The following is a 15,623-nucleotide window of genomic DNA, read 5'->3' on the forward strand; positions in this document are numbered from 1 at the left end:
AATGCTACAATATCACCAAATTAACCACTCAGCTACAGGCTACAACATCACCATAACAACTACTCAGCTAAATGCTACAATATCACCAAATTAACCACTCAGCTACAGGCTACAACATCACCATAACAACCACTCAGCTAAATGCTACAATATCACCAAATTAACCACTCAGCAACAGGCTACAACATCACCAAGTCAACTGCTCAGCTACATGCTATAATATCACCATAACAACTGCTCAGCTACATGCTACCATATCACTAAATTAATCGCTCAGATAGACACTACAATATCACCATAACAACCCCTCAGCTACACAGTACATTATCACCAATCAACTGCTCAGCTACATGCTACAATATCACCAAATCAACTGTTTAGCTATACACTAAAATATCTTTAGCATAACATGCTTTGTGTCCAAACATATTTTGATTCAAAGTGAAATATATTTAGAATGCTCTGTATCTGTGAAGGCTCAGGCATAAACACACACACACACACACACACACACACACAGACCTGATTCTGACTCAAAGTGACGACTCACTGGAAGGGCCATTGCCCCACCATGACCCCTCAAACATGAAAAAAATGCCTTAAGCAATCTCAGAAAGCAACAGCATGTACATGTCTACTGATTTTCTTATTCTCTCTCTCTCTCTCTCTCTCTCTCTCTCTCGTTGTTTTACTGCTGTAACTTTGAATCTAACTTCATATATTAGCTATTCTATTTGACACTGTTCAGCCTGTCTTTGATCCTCTTCTAACGCTACATATTTCAAATAGCATTTGCTCTCATACACAACTCTAAAGTCAGGCATAATCATTTCTTAACCATCAGTGGCTCAGAAACTCTGACATAAAACACTGTTTATCTAGGACTCTGCAGGGTTCTGCAAATGCAATGCACTATTACTGACCTCCACCTACACTAAACCTGACTTCAGAATATCACCTTGACTACCCTGTGCCTCAGTTTACCTGTAATTCAATGCAACCTATAGATCTGCACAGGTGAGTCAATAAGGCTCTGGATGCTTTTGTCCCTCAAAGATAAAGACAAAGATGAACACTTAAAGGAACACTCTGAGGAACAATCTGATTTCATTCAAGTCTGTAGACACCTGATCATCCAGTATGTCTTTTGAACTGAAGGGTATTAACAGGTAGTCGGTCCCTTTTGCTCCTGTGCAACTGCTCCCAGTCGTGCTTTTGGCCAAAGTATTGCTAAAGGTAGACTACCTGACTGAGAACTGCGTGAAACAGGTGGTCATTTGCGAACGCAAGCATGATTCAGCACCGGCGTTCTTAAAGCTTCTTGGCAAAAAAAGAGCACAAGCCTGAAAGCTTCCTGTGGTTTGGCGTCTGTGACATCTCAGTAGTCAGTAGTTGCTGGACTGTACACTCTTTTACTGTGTTATTCCCTAGTGGTTGTACAGTTATTATAGTTCAATAATATTAGTTATGTCATTCACTTTATTTTCTATGGTGGACTTTAATTTTCTGTTCAAATTACAAACAGGGGAGTGATGAGATTCAGTTCAGAACACGAGCACCTCACACAAGCACAATAAGTCAGAAGAGAGAATGAATGAGGAGAGAAAAACATAAAAGTGAAAAAATCAATGGAAAGAGGAGTAAGACAGAGAAAGGTGATAATAAAGAAAAAGGGAAGAGGATAAATATAACAGAAAATAGGGAAGGATAGTAGAAGAGAAGAGAAGAGAAGAATGACAGGAGAGGAGAGAATAAGAGAATGATAAATCCGTGAAAGTAGAAACATAAGGAGAAATACAATAATTGAGAAGAGGAAAGTACATAACAATAGAGAAGGATAGCACAAGAGAGGAGAAGAGAATAGAGAAGAATATAGGAGAGAAGAGATGAAGAGAATAATCAATTAAAAGAAGAGAAACACAAGAAGAAAGACAATAATATACAAGAATAGACAAAAGCAGATAACAGAAGTGAAGGATAGTAGAAGAGATAAAAAGGAGCACAAAAGAAAAAAACAGAAAGGGAGAGAAACTAACTAATGGGAGGGAGACAAAAAGGAGAAAGATGAAAGCAGAGAAAATAAGAGAAGACAAGACCAGGAGAAGAGAAGGGCAAAGAGAAGAAAAGAGAGCAGAGGCTAAGAGAAAAAAAAAGAAGAATAAAGAAGGGACAAAGTGAAAGCAGCCAATGAAGAAGAAAGAAACAGAAAAAGACAGGAAGAAAATGATGAAATAACAGAAGCGTAGAAGAGAATTCAAGAACACAGTGGAGATATAAAGAAAGGAGGGATGAAGAGGGAGAGAGAGAGAGAGAGTGAGTAATAATAATAGTCACTGAACTCACCACCACTTTGGGACTCCTCTTGGCCTGCACCACGCCTGTGAAACAGCGGCAGAGAGAGAGAGAGAGCATTAATACCTTTCTAATGAGACTCAACCTCCAGGCGGAAAAAAATAGGGAAAGAACGACAGAGCGGGGTCCTGCAGACGAACAAGTGCACAGCTTAGGGAAAGCCGTGGAAATCTCTCTTTCTCCCTCCCTCTCTATCCTTCTTTTTCTTACTCCTTCTGCTTTCCCTTTCTCACTTGATTTATGTCCTCGGAGTAACAGAGCAAAGGAGGGAGCGAGAGAGCCGAGGAATGTGACGGATGCCGAGCATCAGCTGCAGCCTGTGGATGCTGCTTCATCCTGCTTGTGTGTGTGTGTGAGAGAGAGAGAGAGACCACCACACATCTCTGAGCACACACACATACACGCTAAAGAGCGGGGTTTTCTCTCTCTCCCTCTCTCTCACACACACACACCTGAGCCCCCAGTATCACACCTCCTATTCAGATGGGCATACTAAGCCACACCCCCTGCCACCCGGGAGCCAATTACAACACAGGACAAAGACATCATCGCAAATTCTCCCAGCTATTCGCGCTTCGCTCCACTACTGAAGAGCAGGAGGGGGTGAAAAGCAGCGAGGTTTGAGAAAAAACCCACTATGCAAAAGTCAGAGACCACCCCTCACTCACTTCTTTTCCTGTCAAAAACAGCCAACACCGTTTTCATCATTTGGCACACACTGCACTTCTCCACAGAGCGACTTACCATTCTAATCCTGTAACAGAGGCAGGGAGCTAGATCATCCACGCCTGCTGCAGAGCAGAACCTGGACCTGAGGGGGCTGCGGAGGCACAACTGACCACAGAAAATCTTTTTTTTTTTGCATTTATTCTGAGCAACTGTATCTTTTGACCACTGGGAAATATCTTTTCAAATTTCAAGCAAGGCTGATATGCTTTATAATTACAAAGCAAAACAATCCAGTTGCTGATGAGGACAAGGGTCTTAGGGTGTAGTAAATGTGTAAAGGGCTAAGGTGTTATTAATAGATGCTTAAAAACAGTACTTAAATTAAAATGGCATTCATTCATTCATTGTCTGTAACTGTCTGTAGCTTATCCAGTTCAGGGTCGCGGGGGGTCCGAAGTCTACCCGGAATCACTGGGCGCAAGGCATGAACACACTCTGGAGGGGGCGCCAGTTCTTCACGGGGCAAGACACACACTCACACGTTCACTACGGACACTTTTCGCCAATCCACCTACCAATGTATGTTTTTGCACTGTGGGAGGAAACCGGAGCACCCAGAGGAAACCCACGCGGCCACAGGGAGAACACACCAAACTCCTCACAGACATTCACCTGGAGCGGGACTCGAACCCACAACCTCCAGGCCCCTGGATCTGTGTGACTATGTCGGTATACGTGTTTTACTCACTATCTTCCACTACTCTGGAATCTGTTCTTAAGGCAGAAAAAGAATAACTGATACAATAGGGTTCCATCACCTCATGTTCAGATCCCTAATAATAATAATAATAATAAATGTCATTAAAAAGAACTTAATTTCAGTTTTGACATGAAATGTATGCCACTGATATTTCCAATAGGAGATGTATGGTTACAGCTGTGGCCACACTGCTCCTTGCCTCTGGTCACAGTCTACGTGGGGTTCCTCATGGTTCTAAAACCAGAGCACCTGGAGGAAACCTACAGACACAGGGAGAACACACCAAACACCTCACAGAGAGTGACCTGAGGCGGAGGTGTGTGACTGCGACCCTGTCACCACTGAATGAACAATTGAATGTTCCTTTTATTTCCGGTTACACTATGTTAATTCATATGGGAGCATAACTGCGATAATACTGTGATAATACTGATGCATACCATAATTTCTTTATGCTTTTATTGCAACCTACTGGAAACTATTTTAAAGCTGGGTCACTGGGTCATTTCTTTTTAATAATTATTTTTATTTTATAATTTCGCTATATGGCACCGGTTTCCTCCCACAGTCCAAAAACACATGTTGCAGGTGGATTGGCGACTCGAAAGTGTCCGTAGGTGTGAGTGAATGTGTGTGTGTCTGTGTTGCCCTGTGAAGGACTGGCGTCCCCCCCTTGGTGTAGTCCCGCCTTGCGCCCGATGATTCCAGGTAGGCTCTGGACCCCCCGCAACCCTAAATTGGATAAGCGGTTACAGATAATGGATGGATGGAATTTCGCTATATGCCAAAATAACCATAATTGTGTGAGGTCACAGACTGAAGCGTGTGTGGAATAATCATTTCAGGTTTGATTCACATACCTTCATCATCTAGAGGGCTTCAGGAAAGCAAAATGAAATATTCATGCGCAGCCGGACACACGTCAATCTAATCATCATTTATGCATCTTTCTGCCTGTGGAGACCCACGTATGGTTTCAAATGACAAATTAGCATGCGCATGCATGTGTGTATATACGTGTGTGTGTGTGTGTGTGTTCTCTCCCGCTTTCCATCTCTTATCTTCATGAATATTGCAAGTAGCATTAGTCTTTTCTGTAAAATGAACGAACACAATTCTGAAGCCAACCCCAGCTTTAAAGTACATTCTCTTCTCTATTTAGAGCATGAACTTAATTAATTTTTTTATTTCCTACTCGTGTGGGCTTTGAGGGACCCCAGGCAGAAAAAAATAGCTTCCGCCAACCTGTCCATGGGCAAGGGAAAAAAAAATCTAGTAGTAACATTCCCTCTGAAGCGCACTCTGAGTGTGGATCACTCTCAGTGTTAGTCATTAAATGTTAAAACACAGTGCTGCTCCCCTGCACTCCCTCTCTCCATCTCTATTCCTTTCCTCTCTCACCTACTCTCTCTTAGGCTTCTTCCTCTCTGCATTTCTCTCTCTCTCTCTCTCTCTCTCTCTCTCTCTCTCTCTCTCTCTCTCTCTCTCTCTCTCTCTCTCTCTCTCTCTCTCTCTCTCTCTCTCTCTCTCTCTCTCTCTCTCTCTCTCTCTCTCTCTCTCTCTCTCTCTCTCTCTCTCTCTCTCTCTCTCTCTCTCTCAGAATTCATTATTCATTCACACTATCAGGATCTAAAGAGGTAAATCAGTTCATTGTTAGCAATCATTGATCCACCCTGCTGAGTAGAAGTATGCATAAACACACCATATAATTTATTAATTCTACAAAAGATTTAGCATGCCAAGGACACACACACAAAGGCAAAAGGAAAATATTTTGGGTCGATACCATGTTTCAAACAACAAAAGCACCAATAACCAATAGTTTTGCATGGGATACATTTTCATATATATATATATACATATATACAATGATCCCTCGTTTTTCGCGGGGGATGCGTTCCTAGAGCCCCCATGAAAATCAAATTTCCGAGAAGTAGAGGAAAGATATTTTTTTTATGTATTTAACGAGTATTTGGACTTTTAAAACCCTCCCTGTTACTGTTAACAACCCACACTTTGCATTAAACAGTCATTCTCTAATGTTTTTCAGCTGGAACTGCATGTGATATCCTACCAGTTTCTTTAATAGAGTAATTCCTAAGCTGTGATTTAGATTTAGATGTAAATTTCACTCGGATGTGGACATGAACAATGCATGTACTGTACGTAAGAAATACTTACGTACACCTACAGGCCTAGTCTAATACATGTAAATAATCAAAAAAATACTTCAGGCTATTCATCTTTCACGGTTTTCCTAGATCTTCCCTCAATATCCGCGATATATCCGCGGCCATAAGCCCCCTTGAAAAAACCCGCGAAGTAGCGAATCCGTGAAAGATGAACCGTGAAGTAGTGAAGGATTACTCTATAATATGTAGTGTGTGTAATGTTAATGATCAGTGATTAATGGAAATAACACATGGTGGTAAACATTGACATTATTAAATGTGCTAATCTAGAACACAGCATTAGAAATATATTGTCCTCTAGTCCATATCTCCTGTTGTGTGGGTGGTTGTTATCCACTGTACTGTCCATAATACTGAGTTTAACAAGAAAGAAATGTAGTAGGGCGCCGAATTAAGGGACAATATATTCTAGGTAATGGACAAATAACATTACAAACCATAATTAATCATGTATCAACTATCTGTGATAGACAGAGCTTAGGATATCCCCATCCAAATTATTCATTCATTCATTCATTCATTCATTCATTCATTCATCCATTGTCTGTAACCGGTTAGGTCGCAGTGGGTCAGGAGCCTACCCTGAACATCCAAATCTCACATATTTAGATAAAAAGGGTCAGTTTATGAAGTCTGTGATCTGGAATATGAGAATTGTGTAGTGAAACACCATTAATATATATATTTTTAAAGAATCTTGTTGCAAAAAGTCATGGATATAATTTTTTAAAATAATATGGGCCCTTTAAAATAGAACTTATTCCTACTTTAAAATTACTGCTTCAGAATCAATGTGGTTCTTCATTGTGACTGTCCTGTAATAGGGAGAATAGAGCTTATTGTTGCAACTCTTGGCTCAGCACCACAGAAACTGTACTATGTAACTTTTGGAGGAGAATACACACAGTTTGTGTGACATCAGAAACTTCTGAGAAAGTCTGAAAACATATATGAATTTATAATTACTTTCTAATGAGTGTGTGTAGGTATGTGTGCCTGTATTTGTGTGTGTGTGTGTGTGTGTGTGTTCGTGCTGTGTGTGTAATTGTGTGGGAGGGTATTTTTTTGCATCTCATATGGCCTTGGAAGGATGTCCTGGCCATCTGTCTCCGAGATGTCATTAGAACACACACACACAGAGACACACACGCTCACTCTCTCACGCACACACACACACGCTCAGGTTAAAGTCCACAGCTGCCTCTATATTACTTTTCCCGCTCCTTTCATTTACTTCATCATATACCTCCTCATCCCCTCTCTCCCCCTTTAAACTCTCTCACTTGCCCTTCTTTCAGTCCCTAACAGCCTTGAACTGTAGCGATACGCAGCTCTAACAAGCTGGAGTTGTGAGCTGTTTTGATTCGGGAACTGCCCCGCTGTCGCAGCCACTGAACTTGGCCGACTCTCATTACCTTTTGTTTACACTGCTCTGCTATTTTTACGCCCACTGCTTCTTCAGCTCCACAATAGAACAGCTGCACAGAGACTCTTCTAATATACACCTCCATCCCCATCTCCCATGCCCTATACTTCACTGGTGCACTGGTTACAGTATCAGTTCATATGCTGGGTGTGAAGTTTGCCAGGGTATACAGCTCATTAAGTATTGTGTATTTCTCATATATGGTCATATTATTACACCCCATCCCCACCTTCCATATGGTCGGCTAGGGTAAGCAAACAGTTATAATATCAGTGTCAATTAGTGTTGCACCGATACTGGCACCTATCGGTATTGGCTATAGAGAGCACCGATAGCATAGGTGTTGGAAATGGCCCACTACTCACTATTCCCTACATACAGTACACAGGACACTTCCTGGGACGCACCCCATGAAGCAGGTAGTGATGCGCAGTCATGATAAATATCCTCATGACCATGTAAAAAGCTGTTCAGTCAGGCTAGACTATGTCTTAATACTTGTACTTGTTACTGCACTGTGGAAATATTTATTTTTTCATGGCTCTGAATCTTAACATTTTTTAATTTGCAGTAAATAAAGAAGTAAAAAGCTTATTATATCTTATTAGTGATACAGAACACGGCTTTAAATACAGCAATATAAATATCTGGATTTATAAGCACCTATCTAGTAGTTGGTATTGGTACTCGGTATCGGCAGATACTTGAACATGAAATATCGGTATCAGTGTTAGAAGAGGAAAAGTGGTATCGGTGCATCCCTAGTGTCAATCAATCATATCACAGCAATTCGTTTGAAGTGTTTCTGATGTTATCATCAACATCCTCTACACTTATCTGTGACATCATTGTGAAAAATAGTCTGGACCCTCATAGTGACCTGACATACACCACCTGACATAGTGGTGGTGTGTTAGTGTGTGTCAGGATGATAAGAGTGGATCCGACACAGCAGTGATGCTCAAGTTTTAAAACACTGTGTCCACTCGCTGTCCACTCTTACACTGTTGATCCACTTTGTAGATGTAAAGTCATCTGTTGCTGAACAGTTTGTGTTGGTCGTCCTCAAGTCCTTCATTAGTGGACACCGGACGCTGCCCACAGGATGCTATTGGTTGGTGGACGATAGTCAATCAGTGACAGTGAGTTGTTGTTGTTATTTTTTTTTTAACTCGAGCATCACTGCTGTGTCTGATCCACCCATAAAAGCACAACAGACATTCACACACCATCACCATGTCAGTGTCACTGCAGCACTGACAATTATCCACCACCAAAATCATACCTGCTCTGCATGGCTCCTGAGCATTAAAGAAGTGGGTGAAAGAGGGCTAACAATTATGCAGAGCGACAGGTAGACTACAGTCTGCAAGTGCAGAGCTCCAAAGTGCTCCTGAATGGTCAGTGGAGCTGATCGAATGGACAGTGAGTGTAGAAACAAGGTGGTGATCAGAATGTTAAGGCTGATGGTGTACTCTACAACAGTAATGTCTTGCTAATAAACCTTACAAAATAACTAGAAAAATCATTTAAAAATATATGAATGCTGTATTATTCCTGTTTAATAGTTCCTACAGGTAACTTATGTGTAAGGTATTAGTTAACTCTTTATTATCTGAAGTAACTCATTCTGGAAGGTGAAAAATACATGTGTACTATTTCAGTATATTTATGGCAATTTATACCTCCCCCATCTCTCTCTCTACTGCACTGCAGCGGAGTATCGTCATAGAAACAAGCAAGAGGCAAGATGGCAGAGATTTACAGCAGCACCCTCAGCTTGGTGTGTGTAAGTGTGTGTGTGTGTGTGTGAGTGTGTATTTGTGTTCTGTTGTGGGTGGGGGTGAAAGGGGGAGCTTCCACCCTACAATCAACTTTGACCATGAGAATGCTGTCTCTCTCCCTCTCAATCTCTCTCCCTCACACACAAACACAGACACACACACACACACTTGGGCTGCTGGGGTCTGCTCCACTTTATTGCTTTTTGCTGCCAGAACAAACAGCTGACGTGTCCCACCAAGGCTTCGATTATCAGCTGATAATAAGGTTTTAGTCTGGGACCTTTAGTTTGGGATAGATTTAGTCGTAAAGTACATGTCTATTGACCCTAACCAAGTTGGCATGGTGAAGGCTCTAACATAGAAAAATTGCAGCTCAATGCGCTTGGAGGAGAACACTAACTCTATCTGCTATTTGCTACATTAGCTAACAGAGGTCTCCAACAATTGCCAGTATCAGTCTGAGCAACGAGAGGAAAGGTGGGTGGGAGGGAGGGACTCTACCAACCCACACAAAACAAGGTTAATTATGCTCTCTTGGACTTACCACTGTTATTCCATAGTTATATATAGAAGCAGTTGACACTATCAGCTATAATTGTGTTTAATGTTCAGATTAGCTAGGTCTATTTGGCACTATAAAGGTCAAGCTAATTGGTACCAACGCCATGTTTTTTCAGCATGTTTCATGCTTCTTAACTTAAATATCAGTTATATTATCTGCCAGGCCCTAGAGAAGAGCTCAATTCAATTCGACTAGCGTGTCCATTTCTCCAGCTTGCACTATTAATGCTTTATAATGATACTGAACCCCTGCATCAGCCGGAGATGCTTATACAATAGCTGAATTCCCGCATGAGAAGCAGTGTCCACAAACCTGTGGATATACAGTGTATTTTATAAAGATTGAAGCTCCTCACACATCAGACTAATGCTAAAAAGCCTGAGAAGCAGCCTGTTCCCACGGTTATCATGAGGTGATAACACAATACTGTTTAAAAAAATAAATAAATAAATAAATAAATAAATAAATACATTTTGTAAAATCCTGTTTTGAGAGAGAGAGAGAAAAAGAGAGTGAGAGAAAGAGAGAGAGAAAGAGATGCTGTTACTGGGCCAATGCGCAATCACACATACTTATTATGCCAAGAGTTATAAAATATACAAGATACAAAAAAGATATCATTTCATATTCCGTCTATGCATGTTTAATACGCATGCTTGAGGGCTTTAAAGGGTTGTGATTTTGCTGTAAAACACAAACACTGCTTTCAGCTCTAATCTATAAAATAGCAGAAATGGCATGACTGTAGAATATGATGATTATAATATTTATGGCATAGTAGAAAAATAATACTTCTGTGCAAGAAAAACCACAGATACTTCAACTGTTAGGTATATGGCAATCAATTTCTAAAAATACGAGGGTTTTCAAAGAAAACTAAATGATAAAACAGTAGTTACCAAAACTGGAATTCTACAAAATAATTAAAAGAACATTAAGCTCCACTCTTGCTTTATAGCTGAAAAAATGTGTTTATCAGTCTTTCAAATTTGAGACGCAATAAATGCAACCAACTTCTGAGACTGAACTTTAGAGCTATGGAAAAATCCCTACAGACTTCCTTTTAAATTGAAAATATATGTATTTTTTGTTGTTGTTTTCCCTACAACTGATTCATTCATTCATTATCTGTAACCCATATCCAGTTCAGAGTCACGGTGGGTCCAGAGCCTACATGGAATCATTGGGCGCAAGGTGGGAATACGCCCTGGAGGGGGCGCCAGTCCTTCACAGGGCAACACAGACACACACACATTCACTCACACACTCACACCTACGTACACTTTTGAGTCGCCAATCCACCTACCAACGTGTGTTTTTGGACTGTGCAAGGAAACCGGAGCACCCGGAGGAAACCCACGCGGACACAGGGAGAACACACCAACTCCTCACAGACAGTCACCCGGAGCGGGAATCGAACCCACAACCTCCAGGTCCCTGGAGCAGTGTGACTGCGACACTAGCTGCTGCGCCACCGTGCCGCCCTACAACTGATGAAAATTAATAATTTTTAATTAAAGCATATTTAGTGCAGAAATTACATAAACAAAGGGAGGGAGAAATAACAAAAACTAAAAGCCTCTTCTTAAAACCTCTTCTGAATCCCCATTTAAAGGAGCAGACCACCTTCCGAATGCTTTATAAGACACACACTCTTACACAATCCCCACAAAAATAACTGCTCAACCCAGCACTGAGGGTACAACAGAGTGAAGATGGGACACGAAAGGGTATTGTAGCTGGAAGCGGTTGCTAGGCCGTGTTTCCATAGCAACAGGGTGTGTTGTCTGTTTCCTGCTTGACCTTGGCGTTTGTAAGAGAGGCTTTGGGCTGGACCAGCTCAGCTTTTCATGATGACAAGTGGGTGAGTCAGTGACGCTGAGCAAAAACCATAATATAATAATAAAAATAAATAAAATAAATAATAAAAACTCAACAGGGTACACTTGTCAATGCAGGAGATGTGTATGTGGGTTGGGGCGACGTAGTCTTTCCAGCTCTTGTTTCTACGTCTTTCTGATGACTAAGTTTGAAAGCATATTGGTGTTTGGCTAATATCAGCAGAAACTACAGAAGGGACTAAATTAACAGCTGATCCCATCCTGAAGAAAATCTATCTTGAACACAGCACACACTCAGATTTTTGACCAGAATATTGGCTAAAATTAACATGCATATGATTGCAATGTTGACCAGTGTGATGCACTTAATAAAGCCTGCAAAGCCATGTTGGCCTTATGGAGAACTACAAATGTACAAAGCTTGTGTAACTGTGAAGTTAACACTGCCAATAGCTTTTCTAAACTTTAAATTTTATTGAAAGTAGGCCAGGAAAGAAACCAACACTCAGAAAAAGGTAACAAACAGAAAAGCAAGAGCAGATGTCCTACATTTGGATTGGTTTCAGTCCGAGCCTTTGAATCGCTAGAGATATTTTTCAAAAGCAATCTCTTGTAGAGCAGTGAGGAGATATAGTGATAAAGAAGCACACACACACACACACACACACACACTTGTAATGTGTAAAGAGCAGACACTACAGACTCTATAATAAATGGAAAGATATCTTGATTGTATTTTTTCATTTTTACATGAGAGCACTTTCCTTCCTACTCAGGATTTATCCCTTCTTTCCTTCAGTTTACTCTCCACTGAAGTCCTCCAGACATTCAAGCCTACACCTACCTCTGTGCTACAGAACAGCCTACATATCCAGCCTACATACACCCCCTAGTCTCATTCCGCTGAACTCACACACAGGCTTATGCTCAGCACCCTCACACAGTATTCATAGCAGAATTGGTCTCTATATAAAATTGCTTTCCTCCTGTGGAGAATAAAGACTGGACAGTGCTGAGCTACACGACACAGCTCTGTGTTTACAGCTTATTCATACGCACCAGTGTGCACTCTGTTGTTTACTGAACCTTCTACTGTTATAACTCTGTCACTTTCATTCTACGCTCTACACTGGACACTGAGACCACGTCGGCCCTTGATGAGAATTTATTAACAGTTTATTACCTTGTTCCTCTGTTAATGCAATACCTACTGTTATTGTTCAGCTGTACCTTATATATATATATATATATATATATATATATATATATATATATATATATATATATATATATATATATATATATATATATATATATATATATATTAAATGTCCAAATAAGTCTAAGGTGTTTTTATGGGTGTCACATAGAATTCATTCATTCATTCATTATCTGTAACCGCTTATCCAGTTCAGGGTCGCAGTGGGTTCCTACCTGGAACCATTGGGCGCAAGGCAGGAATACACCCTGGAGGGGGCGCCAGTCCTTCACAGGGCAACACAGACAAACACACACATTCACTCACACCTACATACACTTTCGAGTCGCCAATCCACCTACCAACGTGTGTTTTTGGACTGTGGGAGGAAACCGGAGCACCTGGAGGAAACCGGAGCACCTGGAGGAAACCCACGCGAACACAGGGAGAACACACCAACTGCTCACAGGTCACATAGAATTGTAATTCAAAATTCAACATCCCCCTGCTCTTTTTTGTTCATGTGTCTTGTAACTTTATTTTTAAAAGAACCTAAATGTCTGTTCTCGTGTGAAATGTATGCTATCGTCATGAAGCAATTTCCTTCCAGATCAATAAAATATCTAGCATTATCTTAGACAGGGACTTGTGTACTCCAGGTTTGATGCAGCTTGAAAACAAGGCATCCCTTCTGATATAAAGAAAACAGAACACGCCAAACAACAGAAGCAGGTCCCCGCAAGCACAAGTGAAGCCATCTGTAGCAAGCATTTTTGAAATAATAAAAACAAAATCAACAACAACAGGGTGAAAGTGGAATCTATTCCTGTCTTTAGCTGAGGATAAACAGAAGTGTTCTTATCTCAGTAAATCTGAGCCCTGTGTGAGACTTTCCTGAGATCTACTACTATTCAAGTGGAGACATATATGAGTTTCCAGGTCTCTCTTTTTTTTTTTTTTTTTTTTTAAAGTTTATTAAAAATGTTGGAGATTTGGAGGGAAGATGCATCTTTTTGGAAACCCTGATGTCACACAACCTACCCATCTCTGGCTGAAAGGAAATAGCTCAAATTCTCACTTATAAATAAATATAAATAATGTTGTATTAGAAACATATAATACAGATCTAGATTCAGAAATGTCATCACTTTCGTAGTGCACTACATAGGAATATGAAGCGATTTGGGTTTAAACCTGTGTTTCTCTCATGCTTTTGGCATTACTATGGCCTTCTACAGGACAGGCATGATAATGCAACTGTTTTCGTATTAGTCTGGACAGGGATATTTTCAAAAATGGAGGAAGGAAAATATACGTTTTTAAAAATATCCGGATCCCTGTGACTGGGGCCTTTGTCTTTCTTTTTTTGGGTGACATTTTTCTATAAAAGTCATCTCCAATATCCAACAAAATGTCCCCTGATCGCACACTGTGCCACTAGCCTTAGGAAGGTGGAGACAAAGACATATGCTTCCTCAAAGACCTGAGGCAACCCACCGCTTCCTTTCTACCTGCTGCTGATAGAACGCCACTGAACAGTTTAACAAGTCAAAGGAGAATGCAAACTGCCCAGATCTGTCTCATCAGCTGATAGGCATCCATGCTATCTAGTACCATGGGCAGCGAAGCCAATCCTGCTCTCTAGGAACCCTGCCCTTAAACGGCTGAGGTCTCCTGGTTAAAGGTCTAGAAAACCCACAAAACCCCACACACAATACCAGCTCCCTCACCTCTCTGCACCAGCATGGTGACCTCGCTGCCTCGTGGACACTTGCTGAGCAGGTCCACCACCTGGTTGTGGCTCATGTTCTGGACGTTCCTCTTGTTGACCTCCACCAGAATGTCCCCTTCCTTCAGGCCTCGGCATCGTGGGTAATCCACGATCTGCTTGACCTTCTGACCCCCGCTGCTGCCCCCTCCACCTCCGCAGTCTGCAATGGTGAACCCAAAGCCCTTGTCGCCCTTCTCCATATGCACGGTGATGAGCTCCGGCTGCGTGGCGATGGACGATGCCAGGGTCACCACGTCGCTGCCGTATGCCTCCGTCATCGTCGCCGCGGAGCCGGGGCCCTCCGCCGTGGGGCTATAGGGGCGGGGCTCTGCAGGGCCAGTCACCGATTGGCTCAGGCCCAGAGGGGGCGGCTCAAAGGCCTCTTGACCGTTGACAATAATGGGTTCCTTGTCCAGGATGGCCACGGAGGTGACCAGGCTGGTATTGGGGTCGTCAGGGTCGAAAGGCAGCGGGTAGCCACGGCACAGCTCCAGCTGGACCATGGAGCCGATTGGGATGGACTGGAAGATCTTGACCACCTGAGCGTGGGTGTAGCCCAGGACGATTGTGTCGTTGACGCTCACGATCACATCACCTGTATATGATAAACGCACACAGGACTGGTCAATAAAAGTCTATGTCTCAAAAATGGAAGCCAAAGAAAAGTTTATTTGATGATGAATGTTCTTGTTGGGTGAAATTGTAAGCAAATTATTCATTCATTTATTTAACGTCTGTAATCGCTTATCCAATTCAGGGTCGAGGTAGGTCTGGAGCTTGCCTAGAATCACTCGGCTCAAGGCCGAAACACACCTTCACAGGGCACCACACACTCACACTTATAGATACTTTGGAATATACAATCCACCCATGTGAGAGTTTTTTTAGGGATGTAGGAGGGAACCAGAGCACCCGGAGGAAACCCACAAAGACATGGTGAAAACACACCAAACTCCTCTCAGACAGTAACCAGAGGCGGGGTTTGAACCCACAACCCTAGCGCCATGAAGCTGTGAGACAACAACACTATCTGAGTGCCACTGAGCCACTTAAACTGAATTATCGTAA

The 15,623-nt window shown here is 41.8% G+C and overlaps 1 protein-coding gene across 6 annotated transcripts in view; it reads right to left on the reverse strand.

The window, feature by feature from the left end:
* Positions 1-15,623, reverse strand: part of LOC136666634 (membrane-associated guanylate kinase, WW and PDZ domain-containing protein 1-like) — a 185,210-nt gene that overhangs the window by 39,887 nt on the left and 129,700 nt on the right. For all 6 annotated transcript variants that reach the window (XM_066644947.1, XM_066644945.1, XM_066644944.1 and 3 more), the window contains 2 exons: positions 14,515-15,150; positions 2,344-2,378 (listed from right to left, as the gene is read on the reverse strand). In XM_066644947.1, the coding sequence (XP_066501044.1) occupies positions 2,344-2,378; positions 14,515-15,150 (671 nt within the window). The remainder of the gene's footprint in view (positions 1-2,343; positions 2,379-14,514; positions 15,151-15,623) is intronic.

This window comes from Hoplias malabaricus, chromosome 14, assembly GCF_029633855.1.
Source record: "Hoplias malabaricus isolate fHopMal1 chromosome 14, fHopMal1.hap1, whole genome shotgun sequence".
Taxonomy (NCBI): domain Eukaryota; kingdom Metazoa; phylum Chordata; class Actinopteri; order Characiformes; family Erythrinidae; genus Hoplias; species Hoplias malabaricus.